The sequence below is a fragment of the Augochlora pura genome, chromosome 10, assembly GCF_028453695.1.
Source record: "Augochlora pura isolate Apur16 chromosome 10, APUR_v2.2.1, whole genome shotgun sequence".
Classification (NCBI taxonomy): Eukaryota; Metazoa; Arthropoda; class Insecta; order Hymenoptera; family Halictidae; genus Augochlora; species Augochlora pura.
In genome coordinates this window covers 1,273,848-1,294,482 of record NC_135781.1, presented here as the reverse complement: position 1 = coordinate 1,294,482, position 20,635 = coordinate 1,273,848, and the positions used below count along the sequence as shown (strand labels likewise).

Here is a 20,635-nt window from a genome sequence, read left to right as displayed (position 1 = left end):
TCAGAAATCGCCGGCGGAAAATAACGCGACAGAGACGACGACGTCGAAGGTTTTTTTCGAGCTGTCGTAATTTGAAACGCGCGCGCGCGCGCACCGCCGGCCGTCGTAACAAGTTTAATTTTCCATGCGTACGCTAAAATAAATTCGAAGCTTAGCGCCCTCGCGCGACGCGACACTCGCGGACCACGGCGTCCCCCGGGCTTTTTATTGTTCTCCGCCCTCTTTTCCGCGTCGTCAGTTTTTTTTCCCGTTGCCTAGTCGCAGCCGGGTGTCGCCTCGTAAAGGGGGAATTCGTCCATTGTTTGTCCTAGAATAATATTTCTGTCGACGCGAGCGCCACCGGCAACCCTTACGTAATTTCCGGTCCCCTGTTCGCCATCCCCACCCTGGCCCCCCTTCGCTCCTCTCTCGTCACAGCGCGAGACACTTGAAATGGTCGCCGCACCAGTTGAAATGGTCGTCGGCCGACGACATTCGACGGGGACCGCATTATCGGGCAACTTTTATCGTGAAAAATACTCCCGGCTATTCGGACACCGCGGTAAACTAGCCAAAACTGGGCGAACGCTGCTCCGTCTGTTCTGCCTGCGAGAGTCCGGTGGCAACGATCCCATAAACTGGGCCACGGGGCTGCCACGGGGATGCTCTACTCCGGGGGCCCGGTTGTTAACGAACCCGGGATCACTCGCTGGAAAATGTTACCGCGCGTATCGTTCGTCCCCTGTAAAAGCGAGCCGCGGGTTCACGACTCGGGAGACGACCGATTCCAATCTTCTTCGAATTCTAACTCGAAGCGCTATATAGTGAACCTAACCTTTCTCGTACTATTTTCTTTACAGCTCGCAAAGATTAGAACTTTTTTTTCCTTTTAATAATCTTTTGATTTTTCTTCTTTCTAATTTCTTTTAATAATAATTTCTAAGATGAATAAAGAGAATTTATATTCATTGTTTATTTAGATTTACTCGAATGATTAACCCTTTGCAGTTGCACTGAATTTATCGTATTCGCTATATTCTCGTCGTACAGCTATATTCTCGTCGTGTATTAGCTACATTCCGATGCAATTTCGAACTAAGTCCCCAGCGCGGGAAAACAATTCCCTAGAAAATCGAGAGGCAAGAACCGTTCTACAAACCGAACACAAACACTTCCGTGTTGCGACGTCTGGCGACGCTAGATTAGAAAAACCCTGCCAATGTTTCGAGTTTGCCGTGGCAAGTTTGAAAGGGCACCCCGGGGAGCGGATCGGGAGCACGATGTCGACCGGATCCGCTTCCGAGCGATTTCTGTAAAAACGTCAACACGCCCGACGACTTTAAATTCGACCGTGAAACATTTACAACGTCCTACGACTCGGCAGTCGCGATTACTCGATGAACGGCGGATTTTTAGTGGACAGAGGTCTGCGGAGTGTTTTTTTTTAATTATTGATGAACAGAGTAATAAATATTTATTAACATTTGTTAATAAATAATAAATTCTTGCAAATCAATAATCAAGGAATTTGCATTGATTTGAAAAGATCTGTAGGGGAAGAAAGTTATTTGTTATTTTATGCAATATTTAAAGTTGTTTTAGAGTTTTATGCAATATTTAGTTTATAAAACTAAATTTCACCTTTTTCGCGATGCTATGATTATGGTGTCGCGTATTTTCACTCCGCCTTTTTATACAATAAAGATCACCCTTTTTTGTAGTAAAAAAAATCATACCTTGTTCTAGCGGTTACTAAAAATAATAAATTAAAAAAGTAATACTTACTAATAATACGCGACAAGTTCCAAGAATATTCTATATTTGAAAAAGAAATAACTTTTAAGCATCAATAAATTCAGTAATCTAACAAATTAGAATATTTTCCTAACAATTTCCTTTAACTAACTATTACAAGATCATATCCATCGACACTCTGTTTTCGATATAATAATCAAACAATTTAAATAATTTAAAGACGACTGCAACATCCACGCTTAAAAATGACCACACATTTTCCAAATACTTTCTTTAAGAATTTCGTCGCAATCTCTGTAATGGTTCAAAAAGTAATAACAGAATGTCCTCGAACCCCCTGGATCCGGCTCGCTGTGCGACGATCGAAGCCATCTCATCGGCAGGTAGGATTTCCGCGAGAGTGGCCCGGTCGCGCGGATCTTTTCACGTCCGCCCGTGCCATGCGCGTACAATGTGCATACACGCGGTGCATGCCCCGGCACGCCTTTGAATTCTTCGAAGAAGCTTGCGTCGCACTCGCGAAACGCAATTTTCAATGGAACTTTGATCCTGTTAGGCGCGCTCGCCGGAACTTTATTCCCGGGGTACGAACTCCGTATCTACGGGCGGGTCGTCCGCGGCTACGCGCGGAATCGGATCTCTGCGCGCGACAGTTTCGGATTGAAAGTTTGATTTTATTTGATTGTTCGCGCAGTGCTCCGCGGTTGTTTCCAGGCGCGCGCGATACGGCGAGAACACGGTCGACGAAACTTTCGAGGCCGCGCGTTTCGCGCCCCTTTGTTGCGTCATTTGCGGCGCGGTTTTTATTGTGCGGCGATAAAGCGGCTGCGCTCGCCCCGACGGTATAAATAGACCGACTATCTGGCGTGTCTCTGCGGTTTCATCAGTTTCAGGAACGCGGACGTTTGTCTCCGCGTTGTTTTCCAGCTATGAAAAGCTACCGTGTCGCCGGTATTTTTAACCCTTTCGTCACGAAGCGAAATATGTAAATATATTAGGGTGTCCCATGAGTTCTTTCCGCGCCACGCTACGAGTGACGCCGATCGACAGGACAGGATATTTGTCGCGTTGGATAGCGATCCTCTTTCCTGCGCGGCGTTGCTTAGGCGAACATGGGGTCCCGTGATGATCGTTGCCGTCTTTATTCGTGAACTCACCAAGGTATATTACAGGTGTGCGTGAGGGTGAGGTATCTGGCGCCGAGCTCGTACAGCATCCTCAGAACTGCCAGGCTCGTCCCGACCGCGTGGCCGCCCTCCACCCCTATCAGGCTCGCTAATCTACCCTCCTTGTGCGCCCTCTCTATGCCTGAAACGAGACGTATCGGTGGCGATTAGTATGATGATACTTTTATTCTCGCGGTGGTTGGGTACAGTTTGGTCCAGAGGTGTATTAGAAATATTTTAAAAAATATATTTGGAGAAATGAATAACGAAGCTAGGAATTTTTATAAACATCGTTGATAGTACAGTTGCAAAAATGGTGCGATTAATTATACTGTTACATGTAATATTATTAATATTATTATACATTTTAATAGGCTAACAGGTCTATTAAAAATATTTTCTGAAATATATTTTGAGAAATTTTTAACGTAAACATAATTTAAATATACTATACATATTATACATAATATTCATAACTTCTCCCGTATGAAATTAAAATACAATTTTGATAAATTTTATTAATGGGTTAATAACGTTATTAATTAATTATAGTGTACGCTTGCAGCGATAATGACGCAACGCGACAACGCGATTTTGATTATTATTGGCCTCTGCCCTTCGGCCGATGTTAAACTCTATTTTACATCGTCTGCGAAATGTACGTATACATTTGCGTACATATATATGTATATGTCAGGTTATGTACATATATACCAGCAAGCAAGTGGCTGATATCTAATAATTAGAACTGCGAAACAAGGACAATTGGTTGGCGCAAGCCGCAATGCACAGGAAGATGACGGATCAGAGGGCTAAGGGAGAGCACTTCAAGGAATTTCAGGGGATCCAAGGACCCCACGAGGTCTCTTGGAAAGACCCTTGGGGGATCTCGAAGATCATAGGAGCCCCATATAAGCTCCTTGGAGGGTCCTCGAAGGGACCTCGGAGATCTTGGGATCTTGGAAGGGGCCCCAACGGACTATAGCTATTCTGGGAAACCAAAAACAAGGTGCAAGCATGGCGGGAGACTTGGAGAATTCTAGAAATTATTTTAAAATAATTTAAAAATTCTAGAGATAATGATATTTCTATGGGGAAGCGCTGATTTGTTGAATTTTAGGATAATTTTGCAGGATAATTGTGGTTATCTTTTTTAGGTTACATGGTTACATTTCTAGGTTATATGGTTATACTTTCCTAGGTTTTATGGTTATACTTTTCTAGGTTATATGATTATACTTTTCTAGGTTATATGGTTACATTTCTAGGTTATATGGTTATACTTTTCTAAGACGTTACTAGGACACATTTAGGACATTCGAGACGTGATGCAGATCGGAATTAATTTCCTTTGAACGAACAGTAATGCACAATATACAAGATTAAAAAAAAATAATAAAATCGATCAATCTTTTTTTAAATTTAAAATTTATATAATAAAGTAAAATATTTTCATATTATATAAAAACTAAAATACTAACCTAATATCTTTACTAACTGAGAGTAGTTAAATAACATCGCAAAGAATTAAAACCGTCTCGAATGTCGTCCACCAGACGTCTCTAAGACGTCTTAAAAACGTCTTCGTACTCCCTAGAATTTTTTTACCCGACTTTCACAACAAAAAAGGATCAAATTCTCTTTCAATTCAGAGGAAATAAAGGACCCGCCCATATTCAATAGATTACACCCAAAATCACGGCCCCGTTTCGTTATAATAGCGCAGACGGGTTTAAACATCCGCCGCGCGGAATACGCGGCCGCAATTTACGACGCGTTATATTTCAAGGAACGAAATACCCCACGGCACACTGTCACACAAATTTTCAGATCGGGGGCGGTTACGAAAGACCGGCGGTCCGAGTTTAATCGAAAAACAGTGCCGAACCGCCGTGCCGCGTGATCGATAAAAGTTATCGGTCACCTTCGATCGGGACTCGGTTTAATTAAATCATTGAAATTACCCACCGAGGGGGGAAGGGGGGGGGACGCCGCCGCGCAGAGGGTGTTATCTCGCGGATCATTAATTACGAGGCATAAACGCGGCTTGATTAATGCCGACCGAGGGATAATGGAACGCGCGCGCGCGCGATCGCGGTGAGAAGGGGGGAGGGGGTAGGGGAAGGGAGGCTTTCGAAGAACATTTGTTGGCCACTCCGAAAATCCTCCTTGCGGCCCCGGGGTATTTTGTCAGTATTTAGTCAGCGCCGCCGCGAATTCGATTCCCTCCCTCCCCCTCTCCCCCCCTCCCCCCAACGCCCGTTTAATCGTTTTAATCGAGCCGTGGCCGTTGCAAAGGCGAGCGCGCGGAGAGGGGTGGGTGGGGAGGCTATCGGTCCGCGCGTGAAATCGGATTCGCGGGCTCGGTGTCGTTCGTATTCGATTAAAACACCGCGTACAAATTGCGTTAGGTTTCGGTGCTTCCGGTACACCGACACGAGAGGATCGGCGGATGCACACCGGTCGCCGGAGGGCAACGCGCTCTCGCGCTCGCGCGCTTCGAATCGCCGTTTGTCGCGGGGACTTGAACTTTCCCGCCTTTGACCGGGGGGGCGCCGCGATCGAGCCCCCCCCCCCCCCCCCTCCCCTCCCCTCGTGAGTCCGCGTTAATGGAGGACCCATTCCGCGGTCGCGCGAATTTACTCGCGGCCGGGACGTCGACCGCGAATTGCGACCATGAAGCGACCCGCCGCCGACCTCGCCGAGACCCTCTCTCGCCTTCCCTCTCCCGATCCATTCAAACTTTCCGCCCACGAAAATCCGCCGGTAATTCAATTTCGATATGCGCCGGGACCTCGGTAATGGCACCGCTAACTGCGGTCCGACCACGCGGCTGCACTCCCGAAGAAAAAGACAGCGCGCGCGTGCTGTCTTTAGTTTCTCGCTTTATAATTGGGGCACAGGAAATGGGCGAACGATACAGGAAGACTAGCTTCCAGGGATTCTTGAGGAGATTTCAGGCAACTTTTTCCTTTATACAAATGTTCTCCGAGGCGTCGTTAACTATTTATTAATGAAAAATAGCGAGAACCTGGACATAACCTTAACATCTAAAGTGGAAACGCTATTTTGGATCTCAAGTTAAAATGGCTCCGACCGCAAAGGGTTAATATATAATTTTTGTTACTGTTCAACAGTAACTTTTGTTACTGTTTGTAGCAACAACATAAAATCAAAGACTGGAGAGCCAACACTCCAACACCATTGACTACAGACGGCACTTGTATGATCATCGTCTCGTATACATCTCTCGTATATGCGACGCTCGGCGCGAAAGGGTTACAAAGTTATTAAATCACTTACATAATAAATTAATTACTTTAAAATTTATAATTTTTGTTGCGAACATCAGTATAGAAATCGATTCATCGCGCGACATAGGTACGTTTCGTTTCATCCAGACTTCGCAAGCTTCTGTCGTCCGCGGAATTATTAATGACAGGATAGCGGGGGTCGGAGAGTTTCACGGTCCAGCGGCGATGGGTCAACCGAGCTCGAACCGCCGGAAACACTCGGACACGGGCTATTAGCCGGTCACTCGCGAATTACGTGTTTCGGACGCGGGAAGACCCGCCTGTCGCGAGGGTCCTCCAGCGAACGCGGCAACTTGTCCGTAACTCTTAGTCACCGCGGCTGTCGACGAAGTTGGCGAAACCCGAGCGCGGATGGTTCCGCAGACGTTTCGGTGTACATACATGCGGGGAAGTAAATCGAGCGGTGGGACGTGGCTCGGCCATTTGTCCCGACTTTAATTTCCACGAGACCTCCCCCCGATCACGCCGTGTTAAGCCCCTAATGGCGGAACAACCGAAAAAGGAACGCCGTCGATGAACCCCGATTTACCGCGCTCGCTGATTTACGGTCGGATACGATCGGATACGCTCGTACCGAAGCTCCGTTCTACCAGCAGTTTCGCTCGCTTCTACCAGCAGTTTCGTTCACCTACCAACCCCTCCGCGATCCTCCGCCTCTCGTCTCCCCCCCCCCCCCCCTCCCCGCGATTCCGTCTCCGCCAGCGTACCTGGCCGAAGTTTCACGTTATCCGACGATTTTCCATTTCTCTAGGAATTTCTGATCTTTCCGCGCTCGTGCCGCTTCGTTTACTCTCTCTCTCTCTCTCTCCCTACCCCTCGGTTCCCTGCCCCTCGGCTCCCTGCCCCTGCCGCGTACCGATAGCTTCCTCCTCTGGTTCTCGGAACGGCCTCAATTCCCGCGGAAATTTCGGCGACCAATTATTCGGCTACGGAGAAATGTTTCGGAACGTTGCCACGTTCCGCCGGAATAATGCCGCTTTCCACGCGGATATTATTATTATTATTTTTCCGCTTCCCTGCGAAATTGTGGAAACGATTTTAATATTTTTGTTTTAGGTTTATTTGTTCAGTGGGCGTTGGGTTTTATTTATTAGTGATCGGAGCGTGGTTTTAAGATTAATATTTTTGTTTTAGGTTTATTTGTTCAGTGGTCGTTGCGTTTTATTTATTAGTGATCGGAGCTAGGTTTTAAGAGTTGTAATTAATTCGATAGCAAGAGAGCTTTGAGAAATTTCGCAAGTTTTCGATTTGTTATTCAAATTTGGAGATTGAAAAATCGTCGACTGATTTGGAACCGTGTTTCGGCTTTCAAGCTTGCAAATATTTTTGCACAGCGTGTCAATCTTTCTAACCTCTCTCAGCTCTCTCTAACCTCTCGCAGGTCTCTCTCAGCTCCCGTCCTTTATTTCGCAGATAAGTTATGGAGCTCTCGGCTCCCGGGGTCTCGGCAGAGAACGTTTCGCGTCAGTTCGAAATCAAAGGGATCTCCCCGGTCGCGGGAGCATTGTAAACCGGGAGCGCCAAGTTCGGCGTCCCTCCCTGCGCCATAAATCTCTGCCCTCGAACTATCCCCGTTGCTCCTCGAACTATATCGCTCCGTTCGAAGTAGCGCCGCGGAAGTACGCTTTACGTCGGAAACTTTCCAGAGAGCGCGCGCTCGCGAGAAAGAGAGAGAGAGAGAGAGAGAGAGAGAGAGAGAGAGCGACGATTGGTTCATGTAAACATATCCACTTTGCCTGTTGTCTGCCAGAAATTCCTTCTTACTCGCTTGTTAACTGGGCCTCGTAAACGGCGGTCGTCGTCGATCCTCGAGGTGCATCCTTCCGCGTGTATTCGGGTTACGGGGGTGTTTTACTTTGGAACTGGAAGTGGTTATGGGTGTAAGTTCGCGTCGCATCGGCTATAACCAATTTGAATATCGTCGTCGAGAGTAATCGTGGATCGCGAAACGCGTTTGTCTTTTTTCTTTTTTTTTTTTTTCTTGGAGGTTTTACGTCGCATCAGATGCAAGGCTATTAGCGACCTTCTATTTAACCCTTTCGGTACGGGTATATATCCCGATATCGCACACGCCAGACGCAAAACATTTTGCTCCGAATAGAAAGAAAACATGTTTATATTTAAATGAATGTCAATAATACAAACATTATAAAACGTTATAAACGCTTATTGATGTGACCCGTACTTAAAGGGTTAAATAGACCTTATATTTTGAGGCGTTTGTTATCGGCAGCGAATTATCGGCATTACGAAGGCGTTGTTAACCCCTTCTTGCGTTTTGACGAGTTTCACTCGTGATTTTTATACAGTTATCGAAGTCTTATTAAAAATCGTCTAGCAGCGTATCACCGTTTCGTAAACGTTATTAAATACAGTAATCTTTATTTAATTAGATTTCAAGACACATAATAGTAATTAAAGACAGTAGGATTATTATATTATACATGGAATTATGAACCCCTTGCACTATGATATCTTTTAGAACTGCGTTGATTAGCACTTTTTCGTCTTAAATAATTTCCTTCAACAAAAGGATTTTTGTTTCGCGATTATCGTAATTTTATTTGTCTTAAAAAAAGAACCACGATTGTCTTAAATTACTTTAAATCCCGGATTTCGATGACGGACGATTCAAATTTTGTTTCGATTTAATAGAAACGATTGGCAATCGTATTTACTAAATTATGTAAGAAATATTCGTCACGAGTCTGACTCGTTATTATAGTGCAAGGGGTTAAGAAAGAAGGAAGGCTCCTAGAAGAAATGAGATAAAGGAAAAGGTACCCGGAAGCTTTCTCGTCGACCGGACAATTATCTCGACGCAGCCGGAATACAAAAATGTCGGTCTCATCCGGCAATCAATGGGGGAAATTCATCTTCCGACTATACTGCGGAGTCATGACGTGGGAACATACCCAAGCGTGCCCCGATATTCTTCGAGTAGCCGGTGCACATCGTATTCTGGACGGCGCGGCGGCTCCATTCGGCGAAACGAAAAATTTCTCCTCGGGATGTCGCCGACAATGGCCGGCGAATTCCATCAAAGCCGGGGGGGAACCGGTGCCATTAATCGGTCAAAAGACGTCGGCGGCCCCCTCCCCCTCCCCCTCCCCCGGTTACGTCGACGAGAGAAGCAGCCCGCAAATTTTGAACAATCGTTTCCTTTTACGCGCGCACACGTGGCCGAGTGACTCGGCTCGGCTCGGCTCGGCGCGAGAGTGTATATACGCGACGACGACGACGACGACGGGCGCCGCGGCGCCTATTGCACGTCTGTTTACGTATGCATGTGCATGCCGGCATGCAGTCGCCCGGTTTCGGCTTATCGAGAACGCGCGCGGCAGAACGGTCGGCAACGGCTTGACGTTTTTCCATTTCGCCGGGAATTTACAACCGGCTGCGTCTTCGCCGGCATTCACGACCGGTTTCTCATCGCCGCGCGGTGCTACGATCTGTATTAAAAAAACCCAAAAATTTTTTATTTTTTTTTAATGGCATCAGCCTAATCTAGGATCTATATATTTGCGTGAATAATTGGGGAAAGTCGAGAAAGTAACCGGAAATATCTTGAAAACGCGACAGTGAGGTTAGCGATCTCGTTGACTCTGAAAGGATTTGCTTCTTATGTCGCGGGGTTTTTAATATTAATTTATTCAAAGTTCACGGGAAAAAATGTTAATGTAAATGTAATAGTCGATCGAGAGTATTATACTCTTTTAACATCCTCTTTAAAAAGTTATTAAAGTACATATTTCAAAAATTAATTAATTTAGAAGATATTGTTTTTTTCCTCAGCACCCATAGGATCGAAACACCATGCATCGCCGTGCGAAACCGGCCACCGAATTATTACATAACTATATATTATTTTTGCAAAAATTTCTTCCTCTTAACATTCTCTTGAAAAAGTTATTAAAGTACATATTTCAAAAAATAATTAATTCGCCAGTAGGATCGAAAAACCATGGATCGCATGGTGGTAAACCGGGCCCCGAATTATCAAGGTGCTCCATAGAGCCGCGGATAGAACGGCTCGCGAAGATCGACGGGGATACCTAGTCATGGGCGTGGCCCCAGCTTCGTCGACGAGTATTCTAACGTATCGCGAACGGTATCTCGTCGAGGACCGTCGAGTTCCTGAGAACCGACGCCGACGGCGACGCGCGACGTAGATAGGGCCTCGCAGCGAGAATATCAGAGGACGCTTTTCTGCTCGATTTTCCGAAAGAACGACCACGGCGCAGCCGTACCCCCTTTTTTTTTATTAACAGAGCCTCGCCGCTCGCCGTCGTCACATATTTCTCGAACAACCCCGTCCGCCGCCGCATTAGCTTTAAGCACGCTTTTATTTAGGATCGCCCCGACCAAAGTGCAGAACTTTGTACGCTTCTTCGAAAACGCCCCGCGAAGTTTTTAAAAGAAACTACGGAGTACAAGGATTTACTCTCAACCGGGTTACTTTCGCGGGATTGTTTCGTTCTGCAAATTTCATTAGCACGGCCTTTTGAACGACTCTTCGCGCTCGTCTGAATAACCGTCGGATTATTGAAAACGTGCCGATGGTGTAGTCGAAACTTACCTTTTAAACGAATTCGAATATGAGGGTATTAACTATAGAGCAAACCCCTCTCCCCCGTGGGGTCACCGGCGACCCTATAATATTTTTCAATTCTATTTAAAATAAACGCTAAAATATTGTGTGTTTAATTATTGTTTTCACCGAGACTGTTATATTTTAAAAAATAGTAAATAATATTTTGTTCATTAAGTTTTTATTTTAAGTCGATCGCAACGCCATGATAGGTCAAAAAATCGAAGGCGGTAGTTTTGGGGTTGAAAATATCAATTTACATACAAGACGAACCAAAACAAAAGATATACTATTTTTTCTAAAAATATAAATATATCTATAATATAACAAACGAAAAGAAGAATATTAAATTACTAATAAGGAATTAAAAAAATATTATTATACTGCGCTATCTACCTTCCAGAAGGGTTAACTGTAATTACAAGCGGACGATTGGCCCTTCAGGAAAAGGGTTGGCGGCAGATTGCAGTGAGCAGATATCGTTCACAGTTTCGAAGCAGATAAGAGACAGTCCCCGTTAATGGCCGAGCAAATTACTGCTCAATAAAAGTAACGCGTTAGGGTCGATTAAATGGCAGCGAGGTGCAAACGACTGCGTCTCTTTTCGCGGTGTAGGTGGAGCTTCCTGGAAAACATTGATCCTCGAAGACGATTCGAAAGAAGCGCGCGCGGGACCCGCCCGATTGCTGTCGGAGCCCTTTCAAAATTATCACCGGTTTTTGTCGCGTAACAAGGTACCTTTCCAGCTCCTTTTTCCTCGTTTCGTCGTCGACGGAGTCGGGCAGGTCGACGACGCAGGTATCGAGTTCAGCGATAGACGAACGAGAGAGATAGACGATCGAGGAGGACGAGCGCGCGGAGGTCTCCTCTTTTGTGAGAGCGTTTGCTCTTTTTCCTCGTTTCCGTCAATGTCGTCGACTCGTTGCTCCGTCGAATTCGACGTCGACGAGTCGACTCGTAGCTCGTCGTTGACTCGTTTCCGTCAATGTCGTCGACTCGTCGACTGCGTCGCTACGTTGACTACGTCGTTGCCTCGTCGACTCGTGGCTCGTCGTCGACTCGTCGCGGCGCCGAGCTGCACGCTCCCGCCGTTCCGCTTCGATTCGCCAGCTTCTTATCATCCTCGCGGTCTACAGCGGATTACTGGTTTCAGCCAAAGGAGCGCTGTATCGACGCCGCAATCATCGTCGTTTCTCTTTCACTTTGTCCTCGTCGAAGTAATCAGTTTTTCGATCCACCTCTCTTATAGTATACTATATAGTATACTGTACTGTATAGTTTACGCTCGAGGAACAATAGTCCCGCCATCACTGGAATTTCTCAACAGGTAATCGCGCTGGATGTATTAACTTTTAAGTAGAAACTTGAACTTTCTCGGTACTTGAATTCTTCCACTTTTATCAGACAGTTGATAAATATGATGATAATTATTATTACAATAATTTCTATATCGATTAAAATTATTATTTTATATTAATTATAGAAATTATTAATCATTACAATTAACGCAATTTTGATGGCACACCGATCGATTTTACTCTTCGGTAAATTAAGTGTTAACACGTTGCCCAGCCAAATTTCTTGGTTATTACACCTGCGCCGCAATTGCGCGCAATTGTGCCGCTCGCATAATCGCGCGAGTGCAGAGATGATATTGAGCTCTCTCTCTCTCTCTCTCTCTCTCTCTCTCTGCATAGCGGAGCTAATGTTCCCCGGTGCAGCAGAGAGGCAGCAAATGTCGCGAAGAAACACAGAACGCGTAAATTAAAGAAAACAGTTGCAGCAAAGTAAAGCGGGCAGAAAGCACCGTAAAAATTGTTATAAATTATTTTCACAGTCTCGGCTGGGCACAGAGCGGCGAGCTGCAAATAAAACGCCAGAGGTTACGACTTACTGCAGCGGATGTGGAAAATCAACCTTGCACACTTCTTGTTTTAATAACGTTTATTCAATAAAGATAGCCGTGCAATTTATTTCATTTCTTTTTTATTTATTTGATGTAATACTTATTGGAATAGCTTTTTAGTTTTAAGGCTGTAGAAAATAAAAATTAAGATTTTTATCATTGAATTATTATATATTATGTATATAGATGTATTTGATGATTATTTATATGTACCTAAATAACGTTAATAGCGACAATTAAAATTTAAATATAGTGATGAGATTTTTAAGTTTCATTTCGCATGGCATTAAAAATAGAAATTAAATTTCATTTCGCATGGCATTAAAAATAGAAATTAAATTTAAATACCTTGTCACTATATTTCTATTTCAAACGCAACATGTAAGCGCGTCCGCGGGAGCGAAAACAGCGAGCGAATTTCTCTCCTTCTTCCCTCCCTCCCCCTCCCCCTCCCCCCAGGAGGGTCTTCATTTCTTTCACGTGCACGGAGAAAAAAAAACAACGCAGACAACGCCTCCGCGTAAGTGGAAGCCAAGCACGCGCCACAAAATCTTATGCTTCATCCGGGCGTTCCGTGCTTTCAAGTCATCAAGCTTTACAGCTACTTCCGAGTCCGGCTCCCCTAAATTCCCGAGGAATTTCCATCGGCGAAAGACTCTGCCTCGAAAGAATCGATCCACGGATCGCGCACGGTTCCCGATGATGTCCTCTCGGCGAGAGAGAGAGAGAGAGGGAGGGAGAGAGACCCGCTCTCCCTAAAAGACGCGTCTCTCGTCCGAGATTCGAGCGAATCATTGCAAAATGGAAAAGCCTGCTGGCTCGGAACTCGCTCGTTACATCCAGGGCCTGATGTCCGCTTCCTGGCGTCCTCTTTCACCGGCTCGGATGCATCCTAAAATCTGGAGAGCGAGATAGATAGATAGATAGATAGATAGATAGATAGAGAGAGAGAGAGAGAGAGAGAGAGATTCCACGGTGACGATGATGACGACGGGACGATGGAAAGGGGGCGAGGGGGGCGAAGGGGGTTGGCCCGATTTTTCCACGAAGCAGACGGAGCTTCCATCGTCGCGCTCCTTCTTCTTGGCGGCCGTCCAGGGACGAGCGACGTCGGACGGCCAACCGGAAGCAAACACGAGGCCGGCGTAGTCTCTCGTCTCTCGACTCGTCTCTTCTCGTCGATCGAACGTCTCTTAACGTCCCCTTGCGTAAATCCTGGCACGTTAGGAAACGAACGGCGAACGGCCGATTTATTTTTCAAGGCTCGCTGAAGGGAGACGTTCGCGCGGAGCGATTGCCGCCCACTCGACGGTTTATGGATCCTCAGGTTGCGTCTCTTGCGAACGTCCTCTCTGTGGAAGGGTTGGGATCTTGTTCGGTTGTAGGTGTAATATTCTATTCTGGTTAGGTTCGTGCTTTCATGAATAACAATTTATTGCTTCGACCATGTTGTCCTTTTTTGATATTTGTGAACATGGAATTATTTATTAAATAAATAGCGTTGGTAGGTGGTAAAATAGTATAAGAAATAATAAAATGATTAATATAAGAGAGGTGGTAAAATTAGTCCAGGAAGTTTTAGAATAGGCATTGTAATATACCTACTATTATAATTATAATATATATCAATATAATACTTACTATACTTGTGTATATGTCTATCTATTTAATTATATAGTAATAAAATACCTACTATACTCACTATAGCAACTTTATGTTAGACAATAACTCAATTGATAAATGTACCCAAAATAAAATTATTCTGTTCTATTGTCATTAAAATTTCAGTACTAAAATATATCGTAGGCGTGCTATAAATATCAATATATCCGCCCCTATAAAATTCTTCAAATCGAGAAACTATTCTATACTAACATTGCAACTGTGAGGTTAACAGTACTGCAAAGGGTTAACTTACCTAACTTAACCTAATCACTTAATCCTTAACACTAGTTCCGATTCCTCCACATTCTACCCCTTTCGAATAATTCGCTATAATATCTGCAATATCTTCCACTTCTGAGAAAAAGATTTCGGAGAAAAGATTTCCTCCACGGTCGCAATTTTCCAGCGACTTAAAGCCAGCCTTCTTTCTCGAATATAAAATTCATTCGCGAAACCAACGCGCGTACCGTGTCCGACATTGGCCGGCCAATGGGAGGTTCTCGCGCCATGCGATATTAATTAAATTGGAGAAAGAGACGCGCGCCGTCCCCGGGGAAACAGCCGGACGACGACGACGGCGGGGATGGTGGTGGGTTTCTTTCTTAAAGCGAAAAGAGTCGGAGAGGGTGTTGGAGGGCGGCAGGAAAAGTGGCGCAGGAGAGAATGTAGCCCCGCGGGCTTTTGCCAGCAGCCAGCCAGCCAGCAAGCAGCCAGCAAGTAGCAGCAGCAGCCCCCTGACATTGGCATTCCGCCAGGAATTCTGGCGGTGTGTAACGACGGGCCGGCCCATTCTCGGAACAAATAGAGGGATGGTAATTCCCGACGTTCGTCGACCTCCGAAGCTCGATTTCATATTCTTCGCGTGTGAACCTCTCGAAGCTGCTGCTGCTGCTGCTGCTGCTCCTGCTCGGAGCGTATTTCCCGGTGATCCTCCGAGGAGATCGACCACACCATGAACAGACTGCGTCGTCGGCACCGAATGCGTTTCCCGTCTTCGGGAACGCTGACTCGCGTCGAAGATCGGGGCGGCCGAAGACGGAGGAAACGGAGAACGCGAGGGAGAGATAGGTAAATTGATAGATAGAGAGAGATAGGCGGACAGATAGAGAGATAGAGATATATATAGGAAGTTAGATAGAGAGACAGAGATATATATAGAAAATTAGATAGAGAGAGAGATAGATGTATAGGAAGTTAGATAGAGAGAGAGAGAGAGAGAGAGAGAGAGAGAGAGAGAGAGAGATATAGCAGGTTATATATAGAGAGATAGATATATAGAAAATTAGATAGATAGATAAGGTAGACAGATATTGAAAGAAGGACCTATACAGAGTGTCAAAATTATTTAATTAATAATAATAAAATTATTATAAAATTCCGTGAAAAGAAGGGTTCCTGAAGTAATTTTAAGTACCTTTTTCCTTAGCGAAAATACAATCCGCGGCTTCGTTAACAAGCTATTAAGGAAAAGACAGTAGCCAATGAGAGGCGAGCGCGGGATTTTTCAAATGACACCCCTAAGGTATTACGTACACTAGGAAATTAAAACAGCTGTCACGATTAAAACCTATTATTATTTCGAGTCCCGAAAAAAAATCGATAAATATTCTTCAGTCATTCTGAAATAAGGATAGGAAAAATTTTTCTGAAAATTGTCGTTGTTTCGTGGTAAAAAGAAATTCACAAAGTTCGCTCCTTGTTCATTACTATCTCGAACGTGACTTGGACAGTTCTCGCGACTTTCTCGCCGAGGAAAAAGTTACTTTAAATGACCTCAGAAACTCCTCTCGTTTCCTGGAGTTGCAACAATTTTAATACACCCTGTATATAGAGAAAAGAATATGGAGAGAGAAAGGGAGAGAGAGATGCTGATACAGAGAGAAAGACAGAGATTTACAGAGAGAGGGGTGGGGGTAAGAGATCGAGAGAGACGCCGATACAGAGAGAAAGACACAGGTTTACAGAGAGAAGGGCGGCAGGGTGGGGGTAAGAGATCGGGAGAACTTGGAAGACGCTTCCGTGCCCGCGTCTGTTTGCGTTATGTAAGAGCTGATTAGCAATTAACGTTTCCGTGTTTGAGTTGCGGGACCGAAGCGGCGCCGATTCCATTAAACAGCGAGCACGGGGTCGGCGGAGAAGAGGGGAGGGGAGGGGTGGGGAGGGGTGGCAGGAAGCGCGCGCGATACCTTCTGCTCGCGTGTCGTTCCTCTACGGGGCGGGCTTCCGGCCGGCGACGATTTAATGCCCGAGCTTCGAGCGATTCATTCGGCGAGCCGAAACGAAGCCGCGGCGGCGGCGGCGACGGAGGAGGAGGCGATCGCCGGAGGTGGATTGCACACGGGTACATAAATTTGTTTATGGGCAAACAAAAGCGACGAGAGCGTCGCGGCCGTCGATCGATAACACTGGCCTCTGCTCGTAGCTCGCCAGGTACGCACGACGATGCACAGTAGTAAAAGGTGTGACATTTTACCAAAATTTTACCGACACGAATCAGATCGTGTCCTAAAAAAAAATAATGAAACAGATCCAGAGGTGGTAGATTTAACCCTTTGCACTCGAGTGGTGACTCTGAGGCACCATTAAAATTGTTACAGCACGTTTCAATATAATTTTTATATTATGAAAAATTATATTTCAAAAATGATTAAAACTATAGCTGTTGATGCACGAGTTGCAAGATTCAATTTTATATCCATAAACTACATATTGTCATGTAAGATAGGAATGCTGTGTCAGAAAAGAAAAATTATTTTGGAATTACAGTTCAAATGGCTTCGAGGTGCAAAGGGTTAATAATTAAATGATAAGAAATATACAACTAATAGTTGTAATTATAATCACAATACTAATAACGATAATAATAATAATAATAATGACAGTGATAAAATTAATGTATATTAATAATAATGACAGTGATGAAATTAATGTATTTGTTTCTCAATCAATCCTTAATCCGACTTTCATTGATCGATCCAAGTTTCGCTGTTACACCTTCCACGAATGTAGAGTTACGGGGCAACGGCGCGCCTTACGTCGATCCGCATCACTGTGGGACGCCGCCGCGTCTATCGTCGCGCGTTAATCGTCCGCAGTTTTCTTGCCCCACGGCGACGCGCGCGCACAGAGCAACCGGGGGAAAAAGAAAAGAGAGCAAGCGGAACAAACGCCGAGTAGAAAATCCCTTTTAACGAGCCGTAGGCGGGCTCGATGACGATCCGTGTCCGCCGCTCGGATCGAATCGCGCTCCTCTTTGGCCGGCTGCCGAGAGGGAAAACGCCGCGCATCGCGCGGAATTTATTTTCGGGGATCGTTAGGCAGATATCTCAGGCAGGGGATGATCAACGGAGGGGGGAGTGGGGCGGGGGAGGGGTGGTGGCTGTTTTATTTCTCGCGTATTAGCTCGATCAATTTTTTTCATGCTTTCATCCGTGATTCCGTTCGTTAGTTTTTTGCGAGCGTTGCTTGGAGCTCGCGAGGAACCGCGGATGTAAAGCGGCGAAAGATTACGAGGATTTTCGACGCATCGTTTTCAGCCTGTTGGTAATGCTCTCGTTGGTAATGGATTCCGCTGGATTCCTCCTATTGATGGTGACAATTTGCTACTGCAATTAATTGGCGACTTGAATTTATATACCTGGTGACTTGAAGCTTTAAAGGTTTTTTGTTTTAAAAGTGGAAATAGGGAATTAAATTTAATTAAAAGATATTGTACTTTGGTCGATTTTGTTAGGCTACTGTCTTCGATTTTATTAGGCTACCGTCTTCGATTATTTCTAAGGGGATGATTTACGTTCCATACTCTATATTATCCACCGTTTAAACATTCTATATTAATATTTATAATTTCTGTAATTTTTCGACGCTTTTAATCGCAGTTCTATTCTTCTCCTTAATTAATAAATTAATTTTCAGTAAAATAACTGCTTTGCTAGAATCTCGATAAGAGATTAAAAACAAAAAGTGCGGGAATATATGTTACTCTGTTTTCAAATAAAATTTCTCCATCGTCGCCTTGTTCTACAAAGTGTCTACAAAATAATAAAAATGATAGAAGGGTTGGTCGCGGTTGAAATCGGCTTGAGGGTTAAACTGCAGCTCATAAATGACACCGTGGCTGCTCGATTATACGGTGATATCGCAAAAGCTAGTATTTTCCAGATTTTCCCGGCGGCCGGCCGTTTCAGCTTAGTTTAATTGAGTTGAACCGCAGTTTTCACTGCACCCATAATTTACAGGCCATGTTTTAAACGGTCCCCGGCTGCTACTCAGCCCCGGAGCAATATTGCATAAACTATGCACGTATCCGTAACGTTCCCCCGTCCGGTTTTCGGCTGCTAAAGACACAAAACCCCGTGATAACAATAACGTTAATATGCAAACTGCTGGAAATGCTTATAGCGCGCGCTAACACGGAATATTCAACATGTTGCGCCGGCTTGCCGACCCGCATTCCGCCATTACAAAAATATCATCGCATATACTTTTTTTTATCAAAAATCATCCAAATCGCAACGCAACGGTCTTAACTATTACGTTGTTAATCGCGTCCGGTATAATATATGAATTACGGGGATCCAGCACATGCTGGTTTCGGAGGCGTAATAACAGCTCCGGCATCAAAAATATAATAGAATGCAATTATTCGATGCAATTAATTATCGACTCTCACCTGCGCGCCATTTGCATTACAAACGGGCTCGCCGATTGATCAAATATGAAATTCGGGATTTACGCGTAGCTAATTCATGGATCAGGCCGACGTCCTTTTGCGACTTCGATGAAATTTCTGCGAGTGGCACGAGTGCGCTTTGACGTCCGTCGATGCGATTTATTGTGCAATAAATGCAGCTTAATTCTGCATTTTAATGCAGTTTATTCAGGAGACTTAAGACGAGACTGGCAAAAACCAAACGAAAAGCAATATTTGCATAATTCAAAAAGCAGCGTATTAAGGACGAAATTGAGAATGAAACGGTGACGGCAATTTTTCTATATTCATTGGAAATTATACAAATAACAACGGTATAAGTATAAGGCATTTTTCGGCAATGCAGCGCGGGCCGATATATCGGCCTCCGGAAGTAAGAGGGTTAAAGGGTGAGCTGCGGTGGGCTCCAGCGACGTCAAAATAACGCGGAGAAATGCCATTCGAATGCAAAGGATAAACATCCGATTCCAAGAGCAAATAGTTGCAGGCGAACCGCGAACGCGCACCGAAGTCCTCGGGACAGGTTCCTCGTAAGACAAGAGCGGAAACGTGCGCGCAAATGCGACCGGCCTGAAAGGAACAAAAACAGGAGGGGGGACGGTGGCCCGGACAAAGGCGGGTCGCAAGTAAAATAGCAGCCTACCTTCCGCCGTAGTAACGAGGACCATGCTTTCAGGATGCTTGTTGACCAGCCGTCGAATCAGGTCGATCTGCTCCAGGGCCAGCTGGACCGAGTCGAGATACTGCGAGGAGCACGGCACGTAGGCGGACCAGAACTGCAACAGTTGAGCGAAAAATTAACTAAATGCCACGTTTTTAGATATTTTAGACTCGTAGCAACAGTTCCACTGCTCAACAATTTTTCAAATCTAAATCTTATTGTTATAAAAATTATTTTTATATGTGATAGAATAATCTTAGTGGTGCCTCGGAGTCACCATTCGAGTGCAAAGGGTTAACACCGCAATACGCGTTGTCCTGTTGGAATCGAAACGCTCGCGACCAAACAGGGCGTCGAAACGGTTAATAAAGCTAAAACTTCGATTACTCATACGGGTTTTCGTCGGACAGAAGTATGGAAATAATTAGTAGAACATTAGGCGAGCGTCTGAGACGTCTTTACGACGTCTTTGCGACGCGTCGAGGCGAATAGAAGGCGAAGGCGAAGGCGGCGAGCGAGCGTTGCTTTGAATTTTAAATGGCGAGGATATCGGCGCTCATAAATCACCGAGTATTTATCCCCGGTGCTGGCAGCGCGCGCGCCACCTAAGGAAATATATATTCGGTTACTCCGAGTAAATTAAACGGACGTATCAGATCCCCAGGATTAAACGGGCCGGCCCGCGATATTTCATTCGATTTGATACCGGCGAACGTGAGCACGCATAAAAATTCCACGCGCGGCGTCTTTATCGTTGTTTAACCCTCGCTACGACCTCCGACCGAGCGAGAGAGAGAGAGAGAGGGTTCACCCTTTTCCTGGTCACCGATACGCCGCGCGGCGTGTTTGATTTAAACGGGATTGCGACGCGACATATTTATGCGGAA

At 45.2% G+C, this 20,635-nt stretch overlaps 1 protein-coding gene across 1 annotated transcript in view; it reads right to left on the bottom strand.

The window, feature by feature from the left end:
• The window catches only part of LOC144476538 (dipeptidase 1), a 249,408-nt gene that overhangs the window by 47,075 nt on the left and 181,698 nt on the right, over nucleotides 1-20,635 (bottom strand). Inside the window, 2 exon segments of the mRNA XM_078193618.1 lie at nucleotides 2,887-3,042; nucleotides 19,731-19,863. Of these exon segments, the coding sequence (XP_078049744.1) occupies nucleotides 2,887-3,042; nucleotides 19,731-19,863 (289 nt within the window).